At 41.2% G+C, this 25,758-nt stretch overlaps 1 protein-coding gene across 3 annotated transcripts in view; it reads right to left on the bottom strand.

Moving 5' to 3' along the window:
* The window catches only part of LOC143216385 (ankyrin repeat and SAM domain-containing protein 1A), a 102,438-nt gene that overhangs the window by 74,976 nt on the left and 1,704 nt on the right, over nt 1–25,758 (bottom strand). For all 3 annotated transcript variants that reach the window (XM_076439359.1, XM_076439361.1, XM_076439362.1), the window contains exons 2-5: nt 6,633–6,713; nt 6,262–6,418; nt 4,940–5,085; nt 4,597–4,719 (exon numbers count right to left, since the gene is read on the bottom strand). In XM_076439359.1, coding sequence (XP_076295474.1) covers nt 4,597–4,719; nt 4,940–5,085; nt 6,262–6,418; nt 6,633–6,713 — 507 coding nt within the window. The remainder of the gene's footprint in view (nt 1–4,596; nt 4,720–4,939; nt 5,086–6,261; nt 6,419–6,632; nt 6,714–25,758) is intronic.

Below are 25,758 nucleotides of genomic sequence, written 5' to 3'. Positions count from 1 at the left end.
ATGAAAGAGACGAATGTTGTTTAAAACCTCGTTTTCGATTTCACATTTGCGTGTATCGTATTTAATAAGTCGAGGACACATCGACGTTGTGACAGGTGAATTGTATTTAGCAAAGCGAGCGTTTTGAAATTTATTTCGAGAGAGTGAAACACAATTCGGCGTTGCATGAACGATTGGTAGATCGATACCAGCGATAAAACAAGCTTCCCTATGATAACAAAAGAGATATTTCGTGGTGGATGAAAAGAATTTCGACAAATATCGCAGCGAGCTCGTTCCGCCCGTTCGATTTACTAGTATTTACACAAATAATCGGCGATGGTTACATGGCACGATAAAAATGTCCAGTTAAATAAACGATATTGTAAGCACGAATCTTTGTTATTTGATTAATTGAACCGTTCAATTGGATGATGCAAGATTAACTGGATAATCGGTTGCGCCGGTGGTGTGCAATTAAATAACGGGAATGAATTTCGTTGCCTGTTATAAAACAATTCTTTCGGCCAGATTTTCGCTCTCGCTTTTATGTACACATTTTTTGTGCATTTTGTTATTATGATTCTTTAAACAGTTATTTACCGTAACAGCCCAACCGTGGGGCAACCATCGGGCAAAAAGATCGGTTTCTGGCCCACTGTGCGACGACGTGCCGAAACGAAGTTACCATAATTTTCTGGAGATTACGACTTTTTGATATTACTGATAGCTGTTTTCAAATTCTAGAAAATAAACAGTAACGCCTATAGGAACTGTGTCACAACTAACGATCTGATCTCGCGTAATGAGTTTCGAAACACTTTTTAGAGTCAGTACAGGCTCACGGACACGTTGTCTCTGAATGGTTGATCTGTATCAAGAGGACATTTTCAGTTACATAAATTTGTCTGTATTCATGAAAAAAATTCGGACTCTCTGACCAACATAGCTGGCTGATCTCTTCGAAAAAATAAGGCAAATCGTACACTTCGGAATAGGTAGAAATTCGCTGAGCTGAAATGCGCAGCACAAAATGAGCAAGGATCCTGTTATGCGCAGGGGTTAAGAACCCGCTTTCATCTCCGGGTAGGAGGGAGCGATTTCGAAATCAGGGAAAAATAACGGTCGACAAGCTGGAAGCCAACCATGATCCTTGACGTGGTTGAAAACAAATCCGTTAAAGGAGCCCGATATACATTCGCAGCGCGCGGCGCGTTTATCAAGCGACAGAGAACACTTTCAGGCATGAAAGGGTATTAAACATTCCGGGATGGTCCGAGCAATCGCGATTCGGCTAGCTCGTGAGAGCCGGGCTGATCTAGGTCGGTACGTTTCAGAGGTAATGATTAATACGATCCTCGTAATCGAGTGGCGGTCAGCAATCCGCACGGATGGACAGAGCTGTTGACGGTACAATGCGATCGAATGCATTCGCTGAGGCTCAACGAGGAATGAGAGGGCGATCGGCAGGATGGTAATATAGGACGTGTAACCAGGAGAGGGTTGCGACGGATCATGCCAGCCGGAGGACGTACATATCGTATTCGACGGAATTACGCAACGCGGTGCTCTCTGATTGGCTCTAATGGGCAACGCTGCAAATGGCTCGACGTCGTTATGGTTAGCTGAAACGAGTCCATTGTTGTTCCTGTGATACAATGCCTAGGGCCGCGTTACTCGGTACTTAACACTAACGGTTCCCGGGAAAAGATGACCGACGATTCTCAGACACAGGGGCTAAGGGAGTGGTCGTCTTAGTTCGGCCAAGTTTTGCCGGTCGCTAAGCTTCTAATCATATCTGTTAAAACCGCCACACACTTTTACTTGTGTAATCATGAATAAATAATACAGTGGTATAAAACCATAATAAAACAGTGGATAAAAACATACTTGTAAGATTAGAAAACACTGCAAGGTAGGAAGTTACGTCCGAAATGTCAGCTGTAAAAAATAAGGTTGGTAATAACAAATGGAAGCAATGTCATTTCATCACGAAAAAAGAAATGACTTTCCGAATGACCCAATAGTTATCAGTAGACTGCGGATCTTTATGCAAAATAAAAATTTTCTTCGTCGATTACAAGACTCAGGAACCGTACAAAAATGTCTTCGTGTCTTTAACAATTTTAACAAATTGAAGATAACATATGGACCTTGTTAAATCGTCGTAATGTTTTGACTGTTTTAAACTACATCCACCCAATTTTGCGATAAATGCATAAAATCCGCAGTCTAGTTATCAGCAAGGGGCTAAACTCGAATCGATGGAAAACTGAGTTGTCGGCAGATTTTTGTCCAAAAAGATCGGTTTCTGGCCCCACTGTGCGTCAGTCGAAGCTAAGATTTCGGTTAGTAAAGAGCTTTCTCCTGCGCCGTGAAATAAAGAATTGTTTTATTTCAAAAGTACCAGTGTACATTCATTAACACCCATCTATATATATAAAAGCGAAGTCCTGACTCACCTATCAACGCCCAGGCTAAACCCTTGGACTTAGAAAGCTGAAATTTTGCACAGAGGTTTCCCTTATGATCTATACAAGGGATAAGAAAGGATATTTCGAAATTCAATCCCCAAGGGGGTGAAAAGGGGTTGCAACGTTTGTATGAGGAATATTTTGTTCGTGGTCGGATTTACTTCGTACTTGGTCTTAATGCTCTTTGATATAATTAATCAAACACCTATTTCGGCATTTTAAAAAATTCAACCCCTAAGGGGGTGAAAAGGGGTTGCAACGTTTGTATGAGGAATATTTTGTTCGTGGTCGGATTTACTTCATACTTGGTCTTAATGCTCTTTGATATAATTAATCAAACACCTATTTCGGCATTTTAAAAAATTCAACCCCTAAGGGGGTGAAAAGGGGTTGCAACGTTTGTATGAGGAATATTTTGTTCGTGGTCGGATTTACTTCATACTTGGTCTTAATGCTCTTTGATATAATTAATCAAACACCTATTTCGGCATTTTAAAAAATTGATCCCCTAAGGGGGTGAAAAGGGGTTTTGAAATCTAAGATTGCGGCATGACATAAAATTAAAACTCTATAGGGGTGAATGGGGGGTTAAAAGGTTTTATATGGAGAAACAATATCAATTTCCGAGGGCATTAAACGGTTTTCTGTGCGAGTGAAGCCGCGGGCAAAAGCTAGTATCCAATATACACCTTCAGTTATCGCAGTGAGAGTCTTCATTGCGAAGAAAAATGTAACATGAAGTAGGAATTTCAGAATGAAATTGTAAAACCAGTCAGTTTGACTAGCGTGGTGTAGATCCAGTGTTAATACTGAAGGAATATTATAGAAGGGGTAGGATAAAAGCCGCTAAAGCTTTCTTTCGGTCGCGTACCTCAAACACAAATTAATCGTGCGATTCGTGTACGCGCTCGGAAGCCGAGTGTACACGAGTTCGGCAGGGTTCCGCGAATCATGAATAATCTAACAGCGATCCTGATCTGCAATGCAATATAAAATAGATTTCATGGACACCGGCTGCAAACGCGTGGGCCGCCACCCCCGTGTGTTGATCGAACGCCATGCACGATCATCGGTTCAGCTTGATTAAATAAAGAGAGAACGCGGAGCTGTTGAGCGATATCGACTAGTTATTGAACACCGTATAATCGAAATCATGGGTTAAGATAGACTAGACGGAATAATCAATGAAATCATAAACAAACTCTGCGACTGTATAAACCAGATGAAACAGAACCTTAAACTACGTCCACGCTGAAGCAACAACGAGCAACTTTTCGTTGATGCTTCATGTACCTTGAAGAAGTCGCTGCTTTTAACGAATAAAAGACGAACAAGAAGACAACAAGAGTGGAGACACGACATTACATGTAAATTAAATGTGTAACTAAAACAATACGTTCTACAGGGTGTCCGAAAAATGTTGCACTTCCTTGAAAGGGGCGATTCCTGGAGTTAGTTGAAGTAACTTGTTCCTTTGTGAAAATGTTCTGCGAGGTTTTTGCTCAGGAGTTATTAACGGAAAACAAGGACCAATCAGAAGTCGCCCTCTGATCGATTCGTGTTTGTCAACCCTACTTTTTCAACCTAAAAATTCGTCATTAAGGGGGTAGTTGCAAGGGAAATTCAATGACCCCAGTTAGTTCCCATTTTCTTCTTTCGAATGATTCTAAAAATTCTGAAAAAGATCTGACACTTTTCAGACAACAAGGCAAAACACATACATATCAGAGCGCGGCTACAGCAAACGGATTCCAGTTCGACCAATGACAACGCCACGCTCAACGGTATCTGTCGACCAGCCGGAATCCGTCTGCTGCAGCTGCGCTCTGATTGGTCCGTGTTTTTCGTTAATAACCCCTGAACAAAACCTCGCAGAACATTTTCGCAAAGGAAAAAATTACTTGAAATGGCCTCCAGAATTGCCCCATTCAAGGAAGTGCAACATTTTTTAAACACCCAGAATATACGCTTCGAATCAGTTGTTGCGTAAATATATGAAGAAAACAAGACGATGTCGAAAGGGAATACGGAACGTGAGCAAATCTCTTTTATTCAATCGAAAAGTACTCTATACACTGCTCCAGAGATCAGAGAGGAAGTAGTAGAATTATTTCGGTTCATAGTTCGTTGATCGTAGACTTACCTGTGGCCATTTCGCGAAGCCAAATGCAGCGGAGTATGAGGAAAAATCACTGACGAGGAAGAGTTCCGAAGAGGCACGATCAGCTCCGGATACGTGCTAACGAGTAATTGCACGGTTTCCAGTCTACAAAAGATAATTAACGTTACTGGGGGAGTGTAGAGCCAATTAGCAATCGTCATCGATCGAATTATACGGATAGTATTAAGTAGTAACTAACAAGGCGAGAGTTTCATTGTTTTCGACCGTTTGTCGCGCAAACAGAGACAAAAATCTGAACAAAGTTTCAATTTCAATTTTTAAAACGGGGAGAGGGGGAGGAGCGAAAATGGCACGTGCAATTTACCTGCCATATTGTGCGGCGAGATCGAGTGCAGATTCTCCCCGGCTGTTGCGGATACTGGGGTCGCATCCGTATTGCAACAGCTGTGCCACCACTTCCGTGTGCCCATACTGTGCTGCACAGTGCAACGCTGTCTCGTTGTCCTTCGTCTGCGATCATACAAAGCCGGTATTCCGAGTTAACAAATTACTTGCTCTCGACTCACAGCATTGGCAACTGTCGAATTAAACTGAAAATACACCTTCGGGCCACGCAAATTCATTAACCCGATCGAATCATTGTTCAATCGGAAAACACAAACTGTGTTCCATAATCTTAAACATTCGTTTTTATTATACATACTACCGCTGGACAAAATTATTCGATCTAACAAATCAAACGCGTCTGACATAGTCCAATTTTTTAATAAGTAAATACAATATATATTTTAAGAAATTTTTAGTTCTTACTATTAATTTTCATCAGGAACACACGCTGCGACTGTTGATGCTCATTTCTACTTACAATTAGACTAGTTATAAATGTTCAATCTGTGCAAATCTGAGACTAATTCCTTTCGCACCATGATCACAAACCTTTATCGAATATAATGATACCGGAAAGAGCACGGGATATTACTCAATAGTATAACAAAATCGACAATCAAGTTTTATAATCGTAAAAAAATTTACTGAATATGATTGAATACGTTCAAATATTAATAACTATAATAATTTAGATGATAACACAAAATGAAATCTATGCGAAAGTGCTGTGTATACCTGCTTGAAGAGCTTCTGCAATACACAAGAATTTACACAATTTCCTTAAAACACTTAAAAATCGCTAACGAATGAATGCTGTTTCAGAAACTGTTTAACAACAAATACAAAAGAAATAAAAAACAATACTAACTGTATTTATAAATAAAAAACCAATACTGAAGCTTTATTTTTCAGATCTTTAACTATAACGTCATACAGCAAAATTTTACGGCTAACGCAAAATTTTGAAATCGACTTTTTTCCGACTGTTCGGACCAAGAACCCCACTGTATGTATAGCGCAGCGATGAACGCATATTAGTAGACTGCGGATTTGATGCATTTATTATAAAAATGTAAAGAAGATTAGGGGCGAAGAGAATTTAGAAACGCCAGTGTATTAATTTCAACTTTCTAAAATTATTAAAGAAGGAAAGAACATCTTCGTTGACGTGTGTGTTTTATAAAATTGATGCAGAAAATTTTTATTTTGCATAAACATCCGCAGTCTACATATTAGTTAATAATGGTGTCTGTATTTTTTTTAATTAAAGAAGAAAAGAAAAGGCATAAATTCACTGACCGTAAGATTCACTTTGGGTACCGAAGGTCCTTGGGTAAGAATTAACCGCACGATTTCAGCGTCGCCTGCCCAAGCTGCCAAATGAAGCGGCGAAGAGCCTTTAGCGTCGACGACGTTAGTGGAAGCCTCATATTGGAGCAATAACTTTACCACCTCCCTGAGGATAAAAGCGTTTCCTCGAATTACCGCCAGAATGTGGTTGACATCGATTAATAGGCGATCGAAGGGAATATTAATGAGAGCCGCGACGAGCCTCGACGCGGTCATCGAGTTCTACGGGGAACTATCGCGTTTCATAAAGTAAGAATGATTAAGTAAATGGATTTGAATGAAGACAGGGACACTTCGATCGGAACCGAATCGAGACGTACTTGTGACCATTCAACGCTGCGTGGTGAAGGGCGGAGTATCCACTGGCGTCTTGCACGTTAGCCCCCGGACCCCGCCGTAAGCTGCAAAAGAAAGTAAAATATCGTTATAATCACACAAACGAATTATTTTAGTAGCAACTCTTAATTGAGTTTTTCGGTAAACAGATTTCCGCCAACCTTATTACTAGACAGTGGATGATATTTATGCAAAATAGAAATTTCCTACCTGAATTGCAACACAATCTGGAGAGCAATTATTGTTTGTCTTAATATGTTTAATAAGTTGAAAATAATATATACGCCAGTGTGTTTTAAAATTCTTCTAATGTTCTCCCTGTTTTAAATTACATCTACTAATTTTTTTTGTCATAAATGCATCAAATCCGCTGTCCACTTATTACTTTTCATGGAGACTAGGCTCGAAAGAAACAATTCGACTTTGAACTACCCACGATTACGCAAAAACTGTTACATTTACAACAGACATTTTTATGCCAACGTGTTATGTACCTAGTTATCTGACATTGTTTCACAAGGTATTTTTGATTATAGCAAGTAATATTTCAGTTATTAACAAAAAACAGAGAGACTGGACAAAGTGTTACAAAATGCGAAAATGTTATTTCTTTTTCTAGACTTGTTGTTGCATGTAATAGGTTAGGTTATGTTAGTAGGTTAGGTTCTACTTTTTTGTAGAGAATACGAAGCTTCATCGATTGGTGCAAGAAAAAACATACGATCCCATTTTAAAAAATGCTGATGACCTCCATATTTCTTCTACGCGTTCACCTCAGTATGCATCTCTCGAAACCATTTAACCTTACATAAACATTCTTCGCTACGAATAATAATCAACCACCCTGTGTGTGAAAACCACCCTATAGACTACAAAGAAGTTACCCGCCACATCGCATCGGCCGACCAAGAAATAAGAAACGGCTTAAAAGGGTAAATAACAGAACTCTCGAACATGCCAGCAGAGGACTATTTTACGAAACGTTCGAACCGACCCGATTGCAGGGTCGTCGGTAAAGATCGTGTAGGGCCAGCAGCGGTGGAGGCCCATTTCCGCAATTAGGAATTCATGTTTACCACTGGTAACAAATAGCCGACAGCTATGTATTGGCTCGTGGAGGCAAAGAATCGCGAGCAACGCGCAGCATCGGTGCCGCGCAGACGATTCGGTCGCACAATGGGCTCCGCGGACAGGAACAGGGAACAGGTTCACTAATGAAGCTTCCTGCATCCAACACGTGTTCTAATTACGCGCCTTTGTCGCGTATATGTAGAGATAAACGTTCCACGCGCATCTACCCCGGCAAAAACAATGCGTACGCGCTCCGCATGCATCTCCCTGAAGATGTTGCGCGACACCTTCCTTAGATCTAGACCACCGTTCCAGATGTCTAGACTCAAGATCAGACATGTAGAGAGAGAGAGTTCTTCAAGTGTCGGATACATAAGGTTCGTTTAAAAGAGTGGTAACCCTCCTATAACACGGTAGATAGGTCCGAGAAAATGTCGTGTTGTGTGAAACCGTATTATATTAGACCCAGAATCAGTAACAGAGAGGGGGATTATGTTCCGAAAACCTATTAAAAATAAACATTTTTTTTTAAATTCCATATAAGCAACTGGTTCATTAGATATTCATTAGATACGTAAAAATTAATATTTTTCCCTAAATAAATTTGTACAATTCAATGAGATCGTATTCTCGTTGGCGAGGCATACACAATTTGTTTGTCATATTTTTATAACCTCAGTATTTGAAAAAAACATTCTTCAACAAACATCGATTTTATTTTTTAATATTTTCTTCTGTTGTATTAGTTTAGTATGTTTACTTAGAACACATTGTTCTTCCATAAAATGCTAACACATGTTATTATTTCATGGTGAATTAGGAATAAAATAATATTAAAATAAAGTATGATCGAATAATAATCCTAATAAGGACAAGTCAAGACATGTGGGACACGGATTTCAACCCTCCGTGTGCTATTATAAAGTCATTTGTGACCCGTCACGGTAGTGGACGGAGGAGAGAGAGAGAAATTAAAGGGAATACAGTTTTACCCTCTCTCTGTCATTGCCGGTTTAGTCAGGGGAAATCGTCACACATACTAACACTTTCCAGAAATCATTTCCCTTACGTTTATAATTTTGTTGTGCTATAAAAACATTGTCAATATATTTTTATTTACTTTTATACAATTAGCGACAACTGCTAAAAACAAACTCTTTAGCAGCAAAAGATAATGGGTTCAATTAAAATAGGACATACATATATGAAGAAATTTTGCTGATTTGATAGTTAAATGATAAATGTCGAGAGAATACGCACTAAAGGCAGTGAAATTGAAGATTAATTCAACTCGTACAGTGTTTTGTGAAATTGTTTCTACAGTTCTCTGACGAGGTTCTGGGAAAAGGTGTCTGCGGATGTGCATTTGGAAATTGAGGAAACCGTAGGTGGGTTGCAAATGGAGTCGTAATTGTATCATTACCGTCGTTTGCATGTATCGTTGTGTTACCAGGAACTCGCAATTAACGCGTCAAAACAATACCGTTGAAGATACGCCTACTATAACCCCGCTAATGTTAAAATTTACATAACTTAACGAGCTGGTCAAAAATCCTGCGTCCTGTCGAATAAATCCAATTGGTCATCTCATGAACAATGTCTACCTTTTAACAACCCGCATTGCACATTTTACATTCTGCTCTTAAATTATATTAGCTTTTGCATAATGCCGCATAACACGCTTTTCACAATGACATTTTATAATGATACGTTAGATTTACGGAGCACTAAAAAAGTGCGACTATGTTACATTATTTTATAAAAATAGGAAGAACGCATTTGTTAAACGTTTTTAGCGATTTTTATAGTAATACATGCTCGAAAAGATTTTATAGAATAATTCCGCATGGATGTATTATATGTATGATATCACAGACCGCACTCCTAGGAAATTTTTGCAAATTTTCCATTCGTAAAATTTTTATTTCCGTTTTTGTAAGTCTGGGGTGCAATTGCGCCTCATACACAGAGAAAAGGTTCATACTCACAATGGTGAATGTATACATAGACCTCGATTAACAGGCTTGATCGGGAGACAAATAGCCCAAAAAGGCACATACAAATCGAATTGAGTAACCTCCACCTTTTTCGAAGTCGGTTAAAAAAGAGAGAGGTCGATTCTTTTTAGACCTAACCCCGTTAAGTCTACGTTGTTCGAGGGAGAACTGTAATCATATCAGAGAATTCTTTTGTTCGGAACATGGTCGGCAAATTTTCTCTATTGTTTAACACGATGCTCAGGAATTTCGCGCGAATCGTTGTAGAATATCGGTATAGTAACGAATCGTGCATCGTTTCTCCTAACTGTATTTGTCGGGAGCCATATTTTTGTCTCTATCAGATATCGTAGTCTGCTCGAACGGCCTTTACATCGTACAGAATTAAATTGTGATCGCGCATGGACCATTTTTATACGTTCGCTCCTGGAATTTTTATTCTACCGTAGACGGGCGTTTGTACGGACGGTGCGTCGCTTTGACAAACACAGGGATTTCCAAACGTTTGTCCACAACCAACAATTTTCAGCGGACGCTTGTGTCCCAGGTAAATATCATTCGCTAAAAAGTGTTATTGAATATTGTTTACGATTGTACAACACTTTCGAGAACAACGCCGGCGCGGCGCGAAGGGAGCTCTCGCATCACAGTGAATTGTATGATTAACAACTGATTGTACACTTAAATTGTTCCCGTGTAACGTCGACCGCTATTCGGATTCCAGATCAAAAGCGGTGGAACGTCCGCGAACAATCATCAATCTAATAAACCATTACCAACGAGCAATATCGCTCCCGTATGACACAGCAAGCCTGAATCCTGTTCGCGCACCGCGGTACAGGCGGAAAATGCGATATTAATAAGGCCGATGCGTCGGAACGTTTCTAATATCGTGTGCGAGAGTAACGCGTGTGACGGTCCGAAGGACGAAGGCAAACATACGTACATACATACCTACATATTTTTACGTCTCAGTCTTCATATGGCGGATACGAGAACTGAGCAAATACTGAACCTTCGAGCGTCGGTTATGATGTGTGTATTAATCGAGCAAACTAAATATTGCCATCTCCTACGCGCCGTTTTCTCGCTGGCTCGCGGTCCAACGTCACCGAATTGCGAAAATAGTGTCCTTTTTTGCAGCCCATCCAATCCATTAATTTATCTTTCGGAATGAGTCTTTTGCGGGCTGCTACTCTTCACTTTTAAAAAGACTTTTCCAATTTTTACCACTTATTGCCCCTCGTTTTTTCATCTATGAGCCGTTAATTATGAAAACGGGGCACCTCTACTTTTCAAAAAAATTCGTTTTTTCAAAGACAACAAACTGTATTCTGCGATATACATATAATATAAACGTGATACTCTGAAAACTTCAATGTAAAATCGGAAATTTTATGCTTCCGGATTTTCTGAAAAATCGATTCTGCAACCAAAAATTCTGAAATAATCCACTGTCATGTGTGCTATTTAGGTAGAATGTTCATACATTTTTCGTAATATTTTGTTGAGCAGAACAGAAGAAATAGAGCATAATTCATGAAACCTGCTCACCCTATAACTACCCCTATGTATATGTATTCTTCTATTTAGATTTTCTTTGGGATGATTTGACCAAAAATCAATTTGGTTTGGGAGCACTTTTCAGCATCTTCTCCGGCTATACCCTTCCATTAAAACTGGCATGTTACACTTGGGTAATGTCCCTTGTAAGTAGAGTCGAGCTGGCAACTTCAAAAGAAAAGAATTGGGGATAGAGAAAGAAACATCGTCATCTTATACCGAAAGAAAGCTGTACCACATCATTCAAAAATTACCCGGGCGTACGTTACGTCCTTTTCAGTCGTAAAAACAATATTCTATTATCCCAACTATACACATAGTGGCAAGAGAAGATCTCACCCTACCGGAGTACGGATCAAGTTGGCGTATCAAAATATCCGGAAGTTATCGTCGATAGTGTACGGCTGGTTCTGAACAATTTCGCGCGAAATCCCATACGGCACGGGAAAACAGAAAACTCCGAGATTTCGCCTCGTTAACGGAAAGCGTTCTGAATCGGCGTTGGCGTCGGTTCCGGCATCAAAGCGGTGCATTCAGTTTACGCAAAACAATTACGCGAACCGAAGGCCTTTCTCTGCGGAGCGGTGTAGATCAAAGGGCCGGCGGCGGGCCGTCGTCGTCATTAAGCAACGATGTCATTAAGCTTTCAGATACCGGCACTTTAAATGATCGGGCCACGGTAACGGGACGCGTGCAACCGCGGGAGGGGGAGAGAGAGAGAGATTATTCAAGCCTCGGGACCCGCCGCAACCGTCGCCACCGCCGTCACCGCGGCTCTTACGACTCTCAAGGAACCTCTAATCCATTGTAACTAAAGATCAAAAACGGAGAGAAACTGTCGATTTTACGTAGGCAAACTGTGGCCCCCGACGCGCTCGACGAGTCAAGTGAAGGGGTGGCTCCCGAGTCTGGAAGGGGTCGGGCAAGAAAGAGAAACGAACACTCGAGGTTTCCGCGGAGTGCCCCCCCGCTACGCTTGGAAGTTTGAGGAGCTTTTGGCCGGAAGAAGAATAGGAAAGAGCTGGCACGGCGAGGAGAACGGCACGTGTCGGATTTCCCTCATTCTCTTTGCATGTTTCGCTCGCGCCGCGACGCTTGTCGTTGTCGTCGTCGTCCCTCCGCGTCCCGTTAACTATCCTCCCGCGCGTCGCTCTTTACCGGCTGAGTCGCGGCTTGTATTTGTTTTCTGCGCCCTAACACCGGGTCGACGCGGCGCGGCGCAGCGCGGCGGTAATAGCCGGCTCTCTTCGAGTCATCGACACACAGATGCCCCCCGTGCGTCCACTGCCATAAGTTCGGCTCTGGGACAAGGATCGTAGCTACACACATCCGAATACAAATTCAACACCGTGTAACGTCTACACACACGCGAGAAAGCACATCGGAATGGCCACAGTTCGCCCCCGCTTGCCCCCCAACCAGTAGGCCAGTTGGGGGGACGTTTGACTCTTCCTCTCTTTCGTCCTCCGACCCTCGAGCGTCTCTCTCCACTCCCGGCAACTTTCGGTATGTCTTTCTCCGTCGTGTCGGTCGCGCCGCCCAGACCGTACCTCGTCCGCTCCATTCATCGAGTTTATCCGCTTGCCCAAGTTCCTTAATTAAACCCTGAAGATTGTCTGCAAAAAGGACATCGCCCAGTGCCCCTCGACGTCTACGAACATTACCGGATCGAGGGGACATGAAAGATACAGAGGACAGAACTAGCGCGGCGCGTGGGGGAGGGGGGCACCGTTACGCCGGCGACGAAAGGGGGCCGAATGAAAGCACCGCCGCCGTCTGTCAGGCATCTATAATGGCAATTTCTTGCAGGCTTTAATCAAGACGCCGAACGATCAATGTAGCGAACGGCCGCACGCCGCCGCCGCAGGGATAATTGCGCCCGTTGTTTTTGCCGCCCACGCGGAAACTGAGAGAGCACCGCTACGCCGATTGTGACCCGTGAGAAACGCTCGCGCGTGGACCTACTCCAGTTCGTGGAACCGACCGACGCGGAATAGTGTCGCATTAACGATACCTAATGGGGCTTAAGTAGACCGTGTGTTCGGATACGATGATGCGCGGCGTAATAGAGTATTGGGGCGAAGTCGCACGAAACGATTGTTGACGTCGATCGCCGGCATCGCGCGCGTTCAACATATTGTCGAGTACTTTATTGCACGCTATTGTTTTTTTTTAACCGTTTGAGTGCAAAGTTTCGATCCTGTAGGATCAATGGTTCAGGAGTTATGCTTGCTTAAAGTTGAGCAATCTGCAGTGTTTTTGACAGGTTGTAGTGATGATCGCGAGCCACTTACCAAACAGAACGGATTTAGGGGTTCTTGGGTCGTAGAATCTTTTATACATATGTATACCTCATATACCCCGTATCGGATGACGCGGCATGTTTACACTTAAAGGTCTTTGCACACTACACCGTCACGGCAGGTAACGGCAACGGACCGCTAGGCCGTTTTGGGTCTCTCCTCTGTATTTCAATGGGGATGCGGACAATAGGCCGCATCGCCGCAGCAGGTAGACGGGATAGAGAGGCAACGTATCGGGACGGGAAAAAGTGCGCACACGATATCGGCAAGCGCCGACAGTTCACTTTCTTCTATATAGTTTCCATGGAGGTGCGCGCACTAGACTGGCACCGACACGACGCGCAACGTCTTGGCAAAAGGGACATTCTCGGCGAGAATGTTTTGCCGGCCGCTCGATGTGGTGTTCGAACGGAAAACGACTAAACGAATAAAATGAAGATCGCAAACAATAGAATTGGTTCGTTGATTTCGTATATTTGTCAATTCATGACAATTTTAGTTATACTATAGTTAGTTATTTAAAGTTTTAAATATTTATAAAAGAAATTTTACTCGCATAACATAAAAATACTGCCAATTTTGCGATGATTGTTATCTAGACGCCATAAACAATAGTCTCTTTTTAATTTGATAAAAAAATCATTTATAAAAAGTTCATATTTTATCACAAGGAATGCAGTAATCGTTGGATTTCACAAAAGTTATTCGGGAAATCTAGTTAATTGAAAATATTAAATTTGCATTTATCGATGATAGACATTATCATTGATTGATAAATATCCATTATAACGGACAACAATTCTTTTTGGTCATATGGAACCGCTATCGATGATGGAAATAATTTTTGGCTATTAGTATTAGTAATCATTGTCGAGGACAGAAATTTTATTGGGCTACTAATTACACTAGTTTACAAAATGAAATTGATTTCATGTACATTTAGGAGAGTACACGGTGGGAGATTTCACCAATAAATTAAGACCATTGAGCGATGCTATCAAGGGTTTTACATATCGTTCCTCGCGAGAGAAACGGATCCCAAAACCAACCGAAGACAGAGCAAGAGCCAAAACTATTACTAAAATATTCTAAAGAATAAAGAGAGTTGGGTTCTTTCGTATGTTTTTTGCAATCAAAAATGTGTTGTTTTATTCAAAACGAAATAAGTTTTCGCTGTAGCAGTGGCATCAACGTGAGAACAAAAGAAACCATTGCCGGCATGGCCACTTGTCGAAAAATGAATATATTCAGAAAATGTGGGATTTGGATTTATTCACTCAATCGCTAATAACTGTATCATTTTTCGGCCGATTTACTTCTGGTTGGTGTTATTTTTTACTTTACGTATATATATAAAGAGAAAGCGGACGTTTTTGTCGGTTTCTATTGCCACAGAATAAGCTTAAAAATTTAATTTTTTTTAAAATCTGGACTATTTTCATCAATATCTTTTGAACCGCTTAACCAATTAAAGATGCCACTATACATATTTACTCATCATTTCAATGTCTTTCATTTGGTACCAAGAACGACCAAATCGGACACATCTAGCTCCAGGTATGGTTTTTAAAGTGAAAAGGAGTGAACAAATTGAAAAAATCAAAATATCTTAAAAGCTGTTCCGTAAAAAGAATGTTCACCTTTATTTTCGAATTCAGCAGGAGAAAATCCATAGGAAAAGTTACCTCTCATCAAATGTACATAAAATCAATTTCATTTTGTAAACTAGTGTTATGCGAGAGTCAGAATAGATCCAAGTCAAGATCCTGTTTGTGGATATATCCGAAATGGCACATTGATATGGAAAAGAAAAGAAACGACTCGCGCGAGCTTCGAAAATTTTCTTTTCATCCCTCTAATAAAATCGTAGTCGTTACAGTAAAATAAGAAGCGATTGCGTAGGCAGTGCCAATGCTGGCCACTCGAAAGTAACTGCGCCCAAACCCCGGTAATCCGCAATAACCAAATCACTACAGCGTGTCTTTACAATACAGTCATAGAGCAATAAAAACTCGACCGTACGCCCCAACATTATTACTATTGTCGGACTTGCACCCGGACCGTCTACCTGCGTATAGTGAACTGGTGCCCTACCGTCGAACCTACAGAGGTGTCTTGGCAAAATATCTTCGCTCGACACGAGTTGCCGCCAGCGCAGTGGTGTTCACCACTAGAACGGTCTGGATAAGGTCGTTCGATGGGTTACGCTACGGCCAGTTACGGCGCGGCGAACGCCCGCGCCAGTGGTGAGCGCCACTGAAAGTGTCGTTCAGTGACGTTGCGGTGCCGATCAGTAGTGTACGGAAAAGACCACCACCGCGGTGCCTTTTTGACCGCGCGGTCCGTTGCCGTTACCTGCCGTGACGGTATAGTGTGCAAAGACCTAAAGACCACCACCGCGGTGCCTTTTTGACCGCGCGGTCCGTTGCCGTTACCTGCCGTGACGGTATAGTGTGCAAAGACCTTTACACTGCTCGGCGACCGAGGCGGCTCGAGCTTCCTGATCCCTCACGGGGTATGCCCCGCAGTGTAGGAGATATTCGTTTTTCATAGATTCTACTACACAGGGGTGGCCAACCTTCTGCATACCATGCGTAAATTTTTTCACGAAGGAGTTCAGATGCGCCATACAACTCGAGCACTTTTTCTACCTTCTTACGTTCATTGTTGCGGTTGGAAAATAGAAATAGGGATAGGATCTGCTTCCGTGAGGGGAGGAAAAAGAGATAACTCAATCGCGCAACTAAATTAATTAACTTCAGCCAGTTGAAAAGACACACGTTCATTGGAGCACCAATCTAATACAATAGTGAGAAATGATCTTTTGGACGAGAGGGCGATCGCTGTCATGAACACTCTAATTCCTATCCTATAATCGTAAACTGTCAAAAATTGCGACGAATTGATGAGTAAGAAGGCTGTATAAATTCAACTGAGAGCTCTCAGGTGTTGAAAATATGAAGATGGATTCATTTATGGCGCCTACTTCAAAAGAATAAATAGAGGCGCAAGGATTCAATGCGCCACTTGTAATCATTCAATGCGCCACAGGTTGGCCACACCCCTGTTCTACTACTTGCGTTTTCTTAGATCAAGGCTTTACTGTAATACTTTTCGCGTAGCTTTTAATATTCTATCGAAATTCAAGACATAGTTTCAGACATCCAATTTAAAGAAAACTGAAGGTGACCTTTGCATCACAATAAAAGATAAGAAGAATAAAAAATGAATTATACTACGCAACATATTTATTTGAAATGCTTTACGCATCTAGTAGTTGACGCATAATGCACTTGAACTTGACGAAAGTTTTATTACTCGACAGCGTATCTTTATGCAAAATAAAAACTTTCAATAAACTGGAGTGAAATGGAAATTTATTTTCTTTCTTAATATGTATGTATGTTTAATAGGTTGAAGATAATATAATAGTATTTTTAAATTCTTCTAATGCTTTTACCATTTTTAGTTACATCTACTCATTTTCGTCATAAATGCAAAAAATCCGCTGTCTAGTTATCACATACTCACGCTGAGCAATTTAACAACAGAAACTGTTTTCCCGGTTGTAATGTAACCAGCCAACTCGAATTACACAGTGTTGAACTCGAGCGAAAGCAAACGCTTGGTATGCCATGTTTTTGCAGGAGACATGTTTTGTATATTGAAATATTTTTACGATCATGGGAAATACCAAGAGAGTGTATCGCACAAAAAAGATTGCAGAGCGATTCGCGTGAAAGACGGCTAAAAAAAGCTCGGGGAAACGTTTCAATGAGGACGGAAAGAGGAAGAAGAGCTTGATACCAACATTGAGGCAAGGTTGTGTGGCGTAAGCATGTATTGAAGACTGAACGTGAATAAGACGTACTCCCAGTTTTTGCATACATGAAATATCATTAAGCAAAACTTTAGACACGCTTCTCCCTATTTAACGTGAAGTTTCTTTATATTGCAAGGTTCTTAAAAATGCTATTTCAAATTGCTATAAACGTACTTATACGTAACTGGGTTTTAGTAGTTTGTGTAGCAGATGCTACACACCATTTCCACGAGATCAAAGTTTTCTGTTTGAATCAATATAATATTCGCGAACTAATAAAAAATGACCGTTTCCAACAACGAGAATGAAATGCCGAAAACAATAACAGCAGCGTTTAGAGTGAAATATCCAGGAGAACCCCGAGTCATTGAATTACGAAGTTTTCCCCAGCACTCGAGGTCGGAGGAGCAATAAAATAAAATGTCGAGGGATAAGGGAGAACTTCTATCCCAGCCCTTTCCGGTTCTGCGGATGTGAGTGCTCGGTACGAACGCACCCTTACGCCGCGCCGGTGGCGGATAGAGTAGGCGAACTGGGTAGAGGGTGGCTGATAGTGAAACAAAGAAAGGTAGAAAAATGAGAAGGGAGACGGACGGATTCGAAATAGACAGTGGAGAAGGAGAAGGTTCAAATTGGAACGGGAGGGGAGAGGCTGGCGAAAAAAAAGAAGCGTAGAGCAACAAAGATGAAACACGAAATTAATAAAATGTAAGATGTAAAGATGTAAAACGAAATTATAAAGAAAGGAATGGTTATGTGGCCGTCTTATAATTTTCGACATTAGCATTTTCGAATAAACAAAATAATTTGTTGTATTAATTTACTGTACACACACATTTTTGTTTTTCATTTACATTTTTCGTAGAAGGTCCGAAAATGATTGATTTTCATAACATTAAATTCAATGAAACTGTTTTCTCTTTACTCTCGCCTTTTATCACACACAACCTCATTCGTTTGCCTACATTTTACACAAAAATTCGGAGCAATTTAAATTATGAATAAGAGTTTTAGGAAGGAACATAAAACTGTGGGAGCGGGCAAGTTACCACCCCTTTCTGTAACGAAAGCATGGAGAGGAAAGCAATATAGATACATATAATAGTAATAAATGGAGGTAGAAAACTCAACGGACGAGAAAAGATGATGAAACAAGCAACCGGGGGAAGTAGATTGCGAGACGAACAAAGTGTTCTAGAAAGAATAATAGGGGAGCGAGAAAGAGCACGACCCGTGCTGATATCGGAAAAGGTCCTTCCTCCCGCAAACACCTTTTCCAAAAGATGATACAGGGGTTGTCTCGAAGGGATGACCGCCCATTGGTCCGTCTAGCACTGACCGAAGCGCGACGCGGCGTTCTTGTTATGGCAGAATGCCTCGGTGTCGGCTAATCATCCCCTCGTGGATCGTTTAACGCATCAATTCCTTCTTCCCGAGCAGCGGAGGACGAATACGGCGTTACAACGAAATCGGTAGAGTGTAATTGACTTGTTGCGGGAGCCTGTAATGCTTCGATTTAGCACTATCTCATGAACGAGACAAAACTGATTTGATTGCCACGGAAGCGGAGAAAAAGGGGTCAGTATAGACACTGCGGAGAAAAAGGGGTCAGTATAGACACTGCGCAGATATGAAGCGCGCGCACTTTCCATCTCCTGCGATTAATCCGGTTGAGGGTGAATTAAGACTGTGATGTCCAAACTAATTGCAATTTCTGGAGCTTGGGCACTTTCCCAGTTCTTTCCCGAGCCACGAACGGACGACTGTTGCGCGTAAAGGGGCATTCTATGTATAGTCCTCGAGGCCGTTTCTGCACGAATATTTCGGAATTTTTTTCAGATAAACTATCGAACTTTCTGCATTGGAATTATGCATATACATTAATTGATATTTAAAGGGTGTGTGTGTGAGTATGTTTTGAGAAACATCTATCAACGGTTGTTACTTACTATTTTTGCGTAGGTTACTGTAAACCGATCGATTTTCTTCTGTCTGTGTTGCAAGATGTATTTCTTTAAAATATAATATTATAGATAAAACATAATTTGTTGATTTAAAGTGTGAAGCAAAAACGGGTGAAATGTTATCCTCGGATCTTGTATGCAACTATTTTTGAGGAGTGTATGAGGGTTAAAATAGCGATATTAATAACACTAGTAAGGAAATTAAGAAACAGGGATGTCCAAAATTAGTAATGACATGAAAAATTCATTTTTACCAGTCGTTAAATCTTTTTGTCTCGGAGTATACTGATTTAGCACTCCAAATTAATCCTTTGTAGATCATATTCACTTTTCCGCAACTCGAAATTAACTCTTTTACAAATCACATTCGCCTTTTCACAGATCAAATTCACCTTTTTGTAAATCATGTTCACGCGTTTGCAACTCAGGATATTCTAAAAGCAACTTTAACAAAGAATATCCGATGCAAATATATTGTAATAATACTTAAATATAAAATAACATAAAAAACATTTATTCATATATGTATACATATACATAAATTCATTCAAAATGGTTCTTTTCTTTGTAGTAGAACCGTATGTAGTAGATACTTATTCGTCTAATCATTATTGGCAATCTGTAGTAGTAATGGTTAATAACATTCACTACATAAATATCAAAGGTCTGAAACATCTGCCGAACTATTACTTGAACAGAATTAAATTTTCGAGGAAACTTCTTTAATGGGGTGCATCATTTGACAATAAGGTGGTAGAAATAATTGTAACATGCTCTTTGATTTTCAAAGGGATGGAGAAGACCTGCAAAAGGATTAATTTGTGTATATCGACGTATGCATTACTACACTCACTCATTCAACAAACATTACGAGTTCTGACGTGCGGAATCCCGGGGTGCAGAGAAGGAATGGGGTTTCCGAGGAACGAAGGCCTTTCCTTGTCCCCGGGGGCCGTGATTAAAATGATTGGCCAATCGAAAGTCAACAAAAGCCGGTTGAACAGAGGATAAACGCGTTCGCGGCCAGTGGCACAGGAACAAGTGGCGAATCGAGGCCGCGATTAGCATCGCAAAATATTTCTGGTCTGGTTTGGCGCGCGTTGTCCGCGTCGTTTGCACCGTGTGGTTCCAGTCGCGCATTTTATATTGCTTTCCTCTGATCTCTTGTCGAGTAGGCGGATGAGAGGGGAGGATGGCGAAAAGGCTAAGCGCGGCACGGCAGAGTGACAAGCGAGAAAGAGAGAAGGATAGGCGAGAGAGAAAAAGAACGAAAACCATGGGAGGAGGATGAGTAAAAAGCTTTGGTGGAAAGTTGCCGCGGGCGAGCTTTGTAGTTATGGGCAAGTTGCACGGCTGGTGACGAGCAAAAGAGGCAATTTGTTAGAAGAGGAGACGCGCGTTCACCGCGTGCGATACATTTAGGAATCTCGCGCTCGGCTCTTCCTCTGTTTATCCTTCTCGCGGCCGCCGCGCCGTTTCGCCTCATCTGCTCTTGCAGATGAAGCTCTCGCAGGGGAAATGGGGCACGCTTCTTGCGGCCTTTCTCCTCCATCACTCCTCCCCCCTCCCACCCGTTAACCCCTCTCGCATTCCGTTCCTCGTGTTCTCTTTCTTACCGGCGCGGCGGTTTTTGCTCATGAGCGACAATCAGTGTTAAAGTGCGTGAACATACTCGAAGCACGCGTGACCGATTGTACACGAGGAACACGCACCCGCGCAGCCCTCTCGAAAACAAATGCCATCTCCCCCCTTCCCGGTGCGTCGTGACTTAATTAACGAACGCGCGACAAGCGTCGACAAAGTCGCCTTTGTCGAGAAATTCGCGGGACTGGGTCAATAAAGACGCGAGGCCACCGGCTGCTTCGAGTAATTGTCCCCATCCATCAATCGCTCCATCGTCTGAACTGAACGATCCCGTCCACACAGGGTCCACGACCTTCCGTCGTTTTTACAGATGGGCAATTACTACGGGTGTGCGCCTGCCCAAAAGGACGTTGGCAGAACTTGGCCAATTCTGGATCTCACTGACAACGAACATTTTTTACAGCACATGATACAAAATGCATAATTATTTACCCGAGAGATAATGAGAAATTTATAAAAAAAAAACAAGCTCATTATCGGATTGGGATCCCGAAGCTGCAGTTGGATGGAGTCAAGTTTGAGGAACTGAAAAATTTGTAATCACATGAGTATGACGCTTTACCATGACCGTCCAACCTAATTTCGCATTTTAACTTTTCGGGTACTCGCGAACAATGTAAACTTTAGAGAACCCGGCCCGATCAGAGGCTCTGGTACCCACACACACCCCTAGCGAGAGTCAGGCAATTTCGGGTATCCGACTAAAAAAATTTCCGAACCGATCTAAGTATGTATCTGGTACCCGATACACACATACATTTATACTTTTGAGAACCCGCCCCGGCCTGATATTTTCGGGTTCTCGCACACTTCTAGTCGTTTTACTTGGATCTCCGTTTCGATCGAAGCTACACCCGATCACTGGTGATCATTCAGCCGCGCAATTATTTTCCCCGCGATTTGATCTACAATTTGCATAGATTGCGGGAAAGTTGTTCCATGTTTATAGTGGCAATTTTTCAATGTACTCTGAACGTTCTTAAAATGGCGCACAGTGTTGATTGTACGACAGACATGAGTCAGGTGACTTTCTTGTCGCTGTGTTACTCATACTCCATTATTCTTTAATAATTGTCTCGGACAATATTTAAAAGGACTTGATTTAAGAAATATCGACAACTACGATAGAGTAACTAATGAACATGAAAAAGTAGTTTATGCGTCAATCGATGAAGATTCGGAGTAAGAAAAAAAATGATTTTAAATTGTATATTACAAAAGAACAATACTTACATAATAATACAAAAATATTTTTAAATACCACGGTTGTATTAATTATTTGTAAACAAAAATACAGAAATTGCTGTAATCAGATAGCTCTCATCATCGGAAACCGAAAATTGCCACCAGTGTCGTCAGACGAAGCCTAAAAGTGAAGTTTCAAGGCATTCAAATGATGCCTTTTAAACATCGTGATGGCGGTAATGCTAATCTACGTTAGCTGGAACACGATGACTAAGTAATTACACAAAATGTTTTTTGCTCCGGAACGAGTCATATACAGCTCTCTGTTTTTGTACAATCTCATCACTGTTGCCAAGGAAACCGAATCGTCTGCGTTATGTAAATCGAATGAAGAATAAAATTTGTAACGACCGACGGACGTGTACATTCTACCGTACTTATGGGAAATGTTAAAGTTGTGAAAACTTAATGACTCCTATCCTCTCTAGAAAAACGTGTAACGGGTTATTAACTGCAGCATAATTAGGGGTATTACTAATTATTGCCTATTATATTACCATTTACTACTCGATTATGAAAACGAACGCGATGAGAAAAGAACGCATTCTATCCAATTACATGCCGTCGAGTTCCGAGCTTATTAACGCGGTACTTATTAATACAAAGTCATTTGAGGAAGCGTACACTCGGGGCTAGAAACGGGCCCGGAAATAACTGTTTGAAACTGTTTCATTTCGGGCTTGATCGAAACAGTTATGAAGGACCGATATTCTGAATAACTGTTATGAAGGCCCGAAATTTTGGTTGATATCGGTTTCGATTACGGTCCTTCGTACATGGATATCGGTCCTAGCATAACGGTCTAAGACCGATATTTTTTCGGTCCTATATCGGTCTTCATATCGGTTCTAATACTTTGTTGCTCGGCCGATGCTTTAGGCACAGCGACTACTAAGGGTCGGCCGATGCTTTGTAATCGGTGGCAAAGAGACCGGCACCTTAATTGTCGATTGCCGACGCGACTGTTGACTCGACGTCATAGGTGACGCTTTTGCGGGGATACGAATCAGAATGATCTCTGGTAAAACAAAACACATCCTCTTGGACACAAGACTCACCACTCTGCAAGCGAAAATCTAGAGTCTAGAGAGAAGCTCAGCAACTTTCGAAGTTCCTGATCTTATTGTCGCTTCATTAGGATTATTTACCATTTCCAATCTTAATTTACTCCTAAATATTACTAGACTGCAAGAAGTTTCACTATTGCCGCGTTTTTTTTTTTAATTCAAAAGACTACGTACGTCATGTGGTTGGGCGTACCCTATATGCTTCGGGGTTGAGCCTTTCGAAAATTTCGTTATTTTTGCGGTAGGACCCACCGTTCTCGAGATACAGCCATTTTTTTATTAAAGACTAGCTCGGCTAACCATCCCCACCACTTCCGTTACGCATTTTCGTATCGCGAATTCCGTGACGCGAATTAGGCCTACACCCTGCCAAATGAAGTTTCACTTCAAAAATAGTCAATAATGTATACATTTATTGTAATAATAAAACAACTTTGAATTATGACCAAAATATAACCGTTTTTAATGTTGGTAGTTATTTTCGGACCCGTTTCAAGCCTTGATTGCTATAACTTGAAACTTAGAACTTAGAACCGATATGAGGACCGATATAGGACCGAAAAAATAACGGTCCTACACCGTTATGCTAGGACCGATATCCATGTACGAAGGACCGTAATCGAAACCGATATCAACCATAATTTCGGGCCTTCACAACAGTTATTCAGAATATCGGTCCTTCATAACTGTTTCAAGGACCGAAACCGATATCATAACTGTTTTCAAGCCCTGGTACACGTAAATGATTCCTGCAACGTTTATTTCGTATAATTAACCAATCGAGATAGACGCGTCAATATCTTCACATGGCCTCGGATAAAGACAAAAATATTACGACTCGGCTGCACCATCGCATCGTCGTTTCCTCTACGATCTACTATCGCGTCTCCATGCGAGAGGTTTATCATTGACCCTTGAAAATAAATAGCTACCCACCAAATAAGCCCCTTTATCTGTCCCATAAATAGAAAATAGCCTGACTCGATAAGTCTCGTAGACGGTTCGTGCCGGTTCCAGACGCGCTACGACCAAACATTTCTCGTTGGTTATCACCGGGATTTAATTAAATTGTTCCCCATAAAGATATCGCTAACACAATAGAAGCTTGGCCGTAAAGAGACGAGCAACAACAGCCCTTTTCAAACTAACGTTCCCTCCAAGGTTTATTACACCGAGCGTAGCGGGCCGCACTTTTTCATTAATTAGAACCATTACTCGATTACCATTTCACAGTTTCTTTTTTAACGTCTTCGTCGTGACACAGTTTACGATTGCTGAAAGTTCGACGCTCGTCGTGATGTCCACTTGCTGAAGTTTCTTTTCAACAATGGACCGCTAACTTTCGAGCGGACTTGTATCTGGACCGTTTCCGGCCAGCAGAAGCAGCAGCTTTGCAGGCCTCCGATGCAAGAACTTTATATGTACGTATAACCGGTCTTGTTCGATAAACAGACACGTTTTTATGGACGATTAACCTAGACCCGTCACTTGCCACTAGACTGCGGATTTTATGCATTTATGACAAAAATGGATAAGCACAATTTAAAGCAGTGGACATATTAAAAAGATTCAAAGACATCACAGCGTATCGGTTTCAGCTTAATCAGATAATTAAAAAGAAGAAAGAAATTTTTATTTCATCTCTGTGTCTTGCAATCAATGCAAACACTTTTTATTTTGCATAAAGTTCTGCAGTCTACTTTGACACTGTAATAACCGTTTCGGTTTTGAATATTCTAGTTTCAAGAAATTTGCACCTCTCCTAAACAAACAGGATTATACATATATGCGAACAATGTAAAACACCGATTAGCACAGCACATTTGTTACTAGAATTCGTAATCTACGAATAAGTCAGAAGAGAACTGCCCAATGACCTAACAACATTCCTCAACACAGCTGACCATCTATGTATGTATATCTAACCTTCTCCAATTCCTAAAGATAACCGAGATAAAACGTATGTACACAAGAAATCCGTTAATCCGTTAATATCGTTAAAGCAACGTTAAATAAATACAAAAATATAGATAACAATTTAACATGATTAGTACAAATAAAAATGTACTGGAATTCAAAAAGATTATCTCATAAATAATTTCATTTAACAGTCATATATAAGGTGTGCAAATAAACTAAATAAACCAACGGCCAAATAAGAATGTAACGCCAGTAGAAAACTATTCAGATAACATTTTTAAAGTATTTATATAATGCCTGAGTCAAACTTCTAAATGGCGCTTTCATCAGAAATGCGAGAAGGTTTGTTTCGAGTTGAGAAACACGCGACTTCGTATCGTCCAAAGAACGCACAACAGGAAAACACATAACTGGACATACAAATATTTGTCTTTGTTGCATTTGATTTTATGGATAAATTGTTTCGGAGAGAGAGCTACAACAAGAGCTTCTGGAAGTGCATCCGACCATGCT

The sequence above is a fragment of the Lasioglossum baleicum genome, chromosome 15 (genome assembly GCF_051020765.1).
Source record: "Lasioglossum baleicum chromosome 15, iyLasBale1, whole genome shotgun sequence".
Taxonomy (NCBI): Eukaryota; Metazoa; Arthropoda; class Insecta; order Hymenoptera; family Halictidae; genus Lasioglossum; species Lasioglossum baleicum.
The sequence above is the reverse complement of the archived record's forward strand: the minus strand, read 5'-3'. Positions and strand labels throughout refer to the sequence as shown.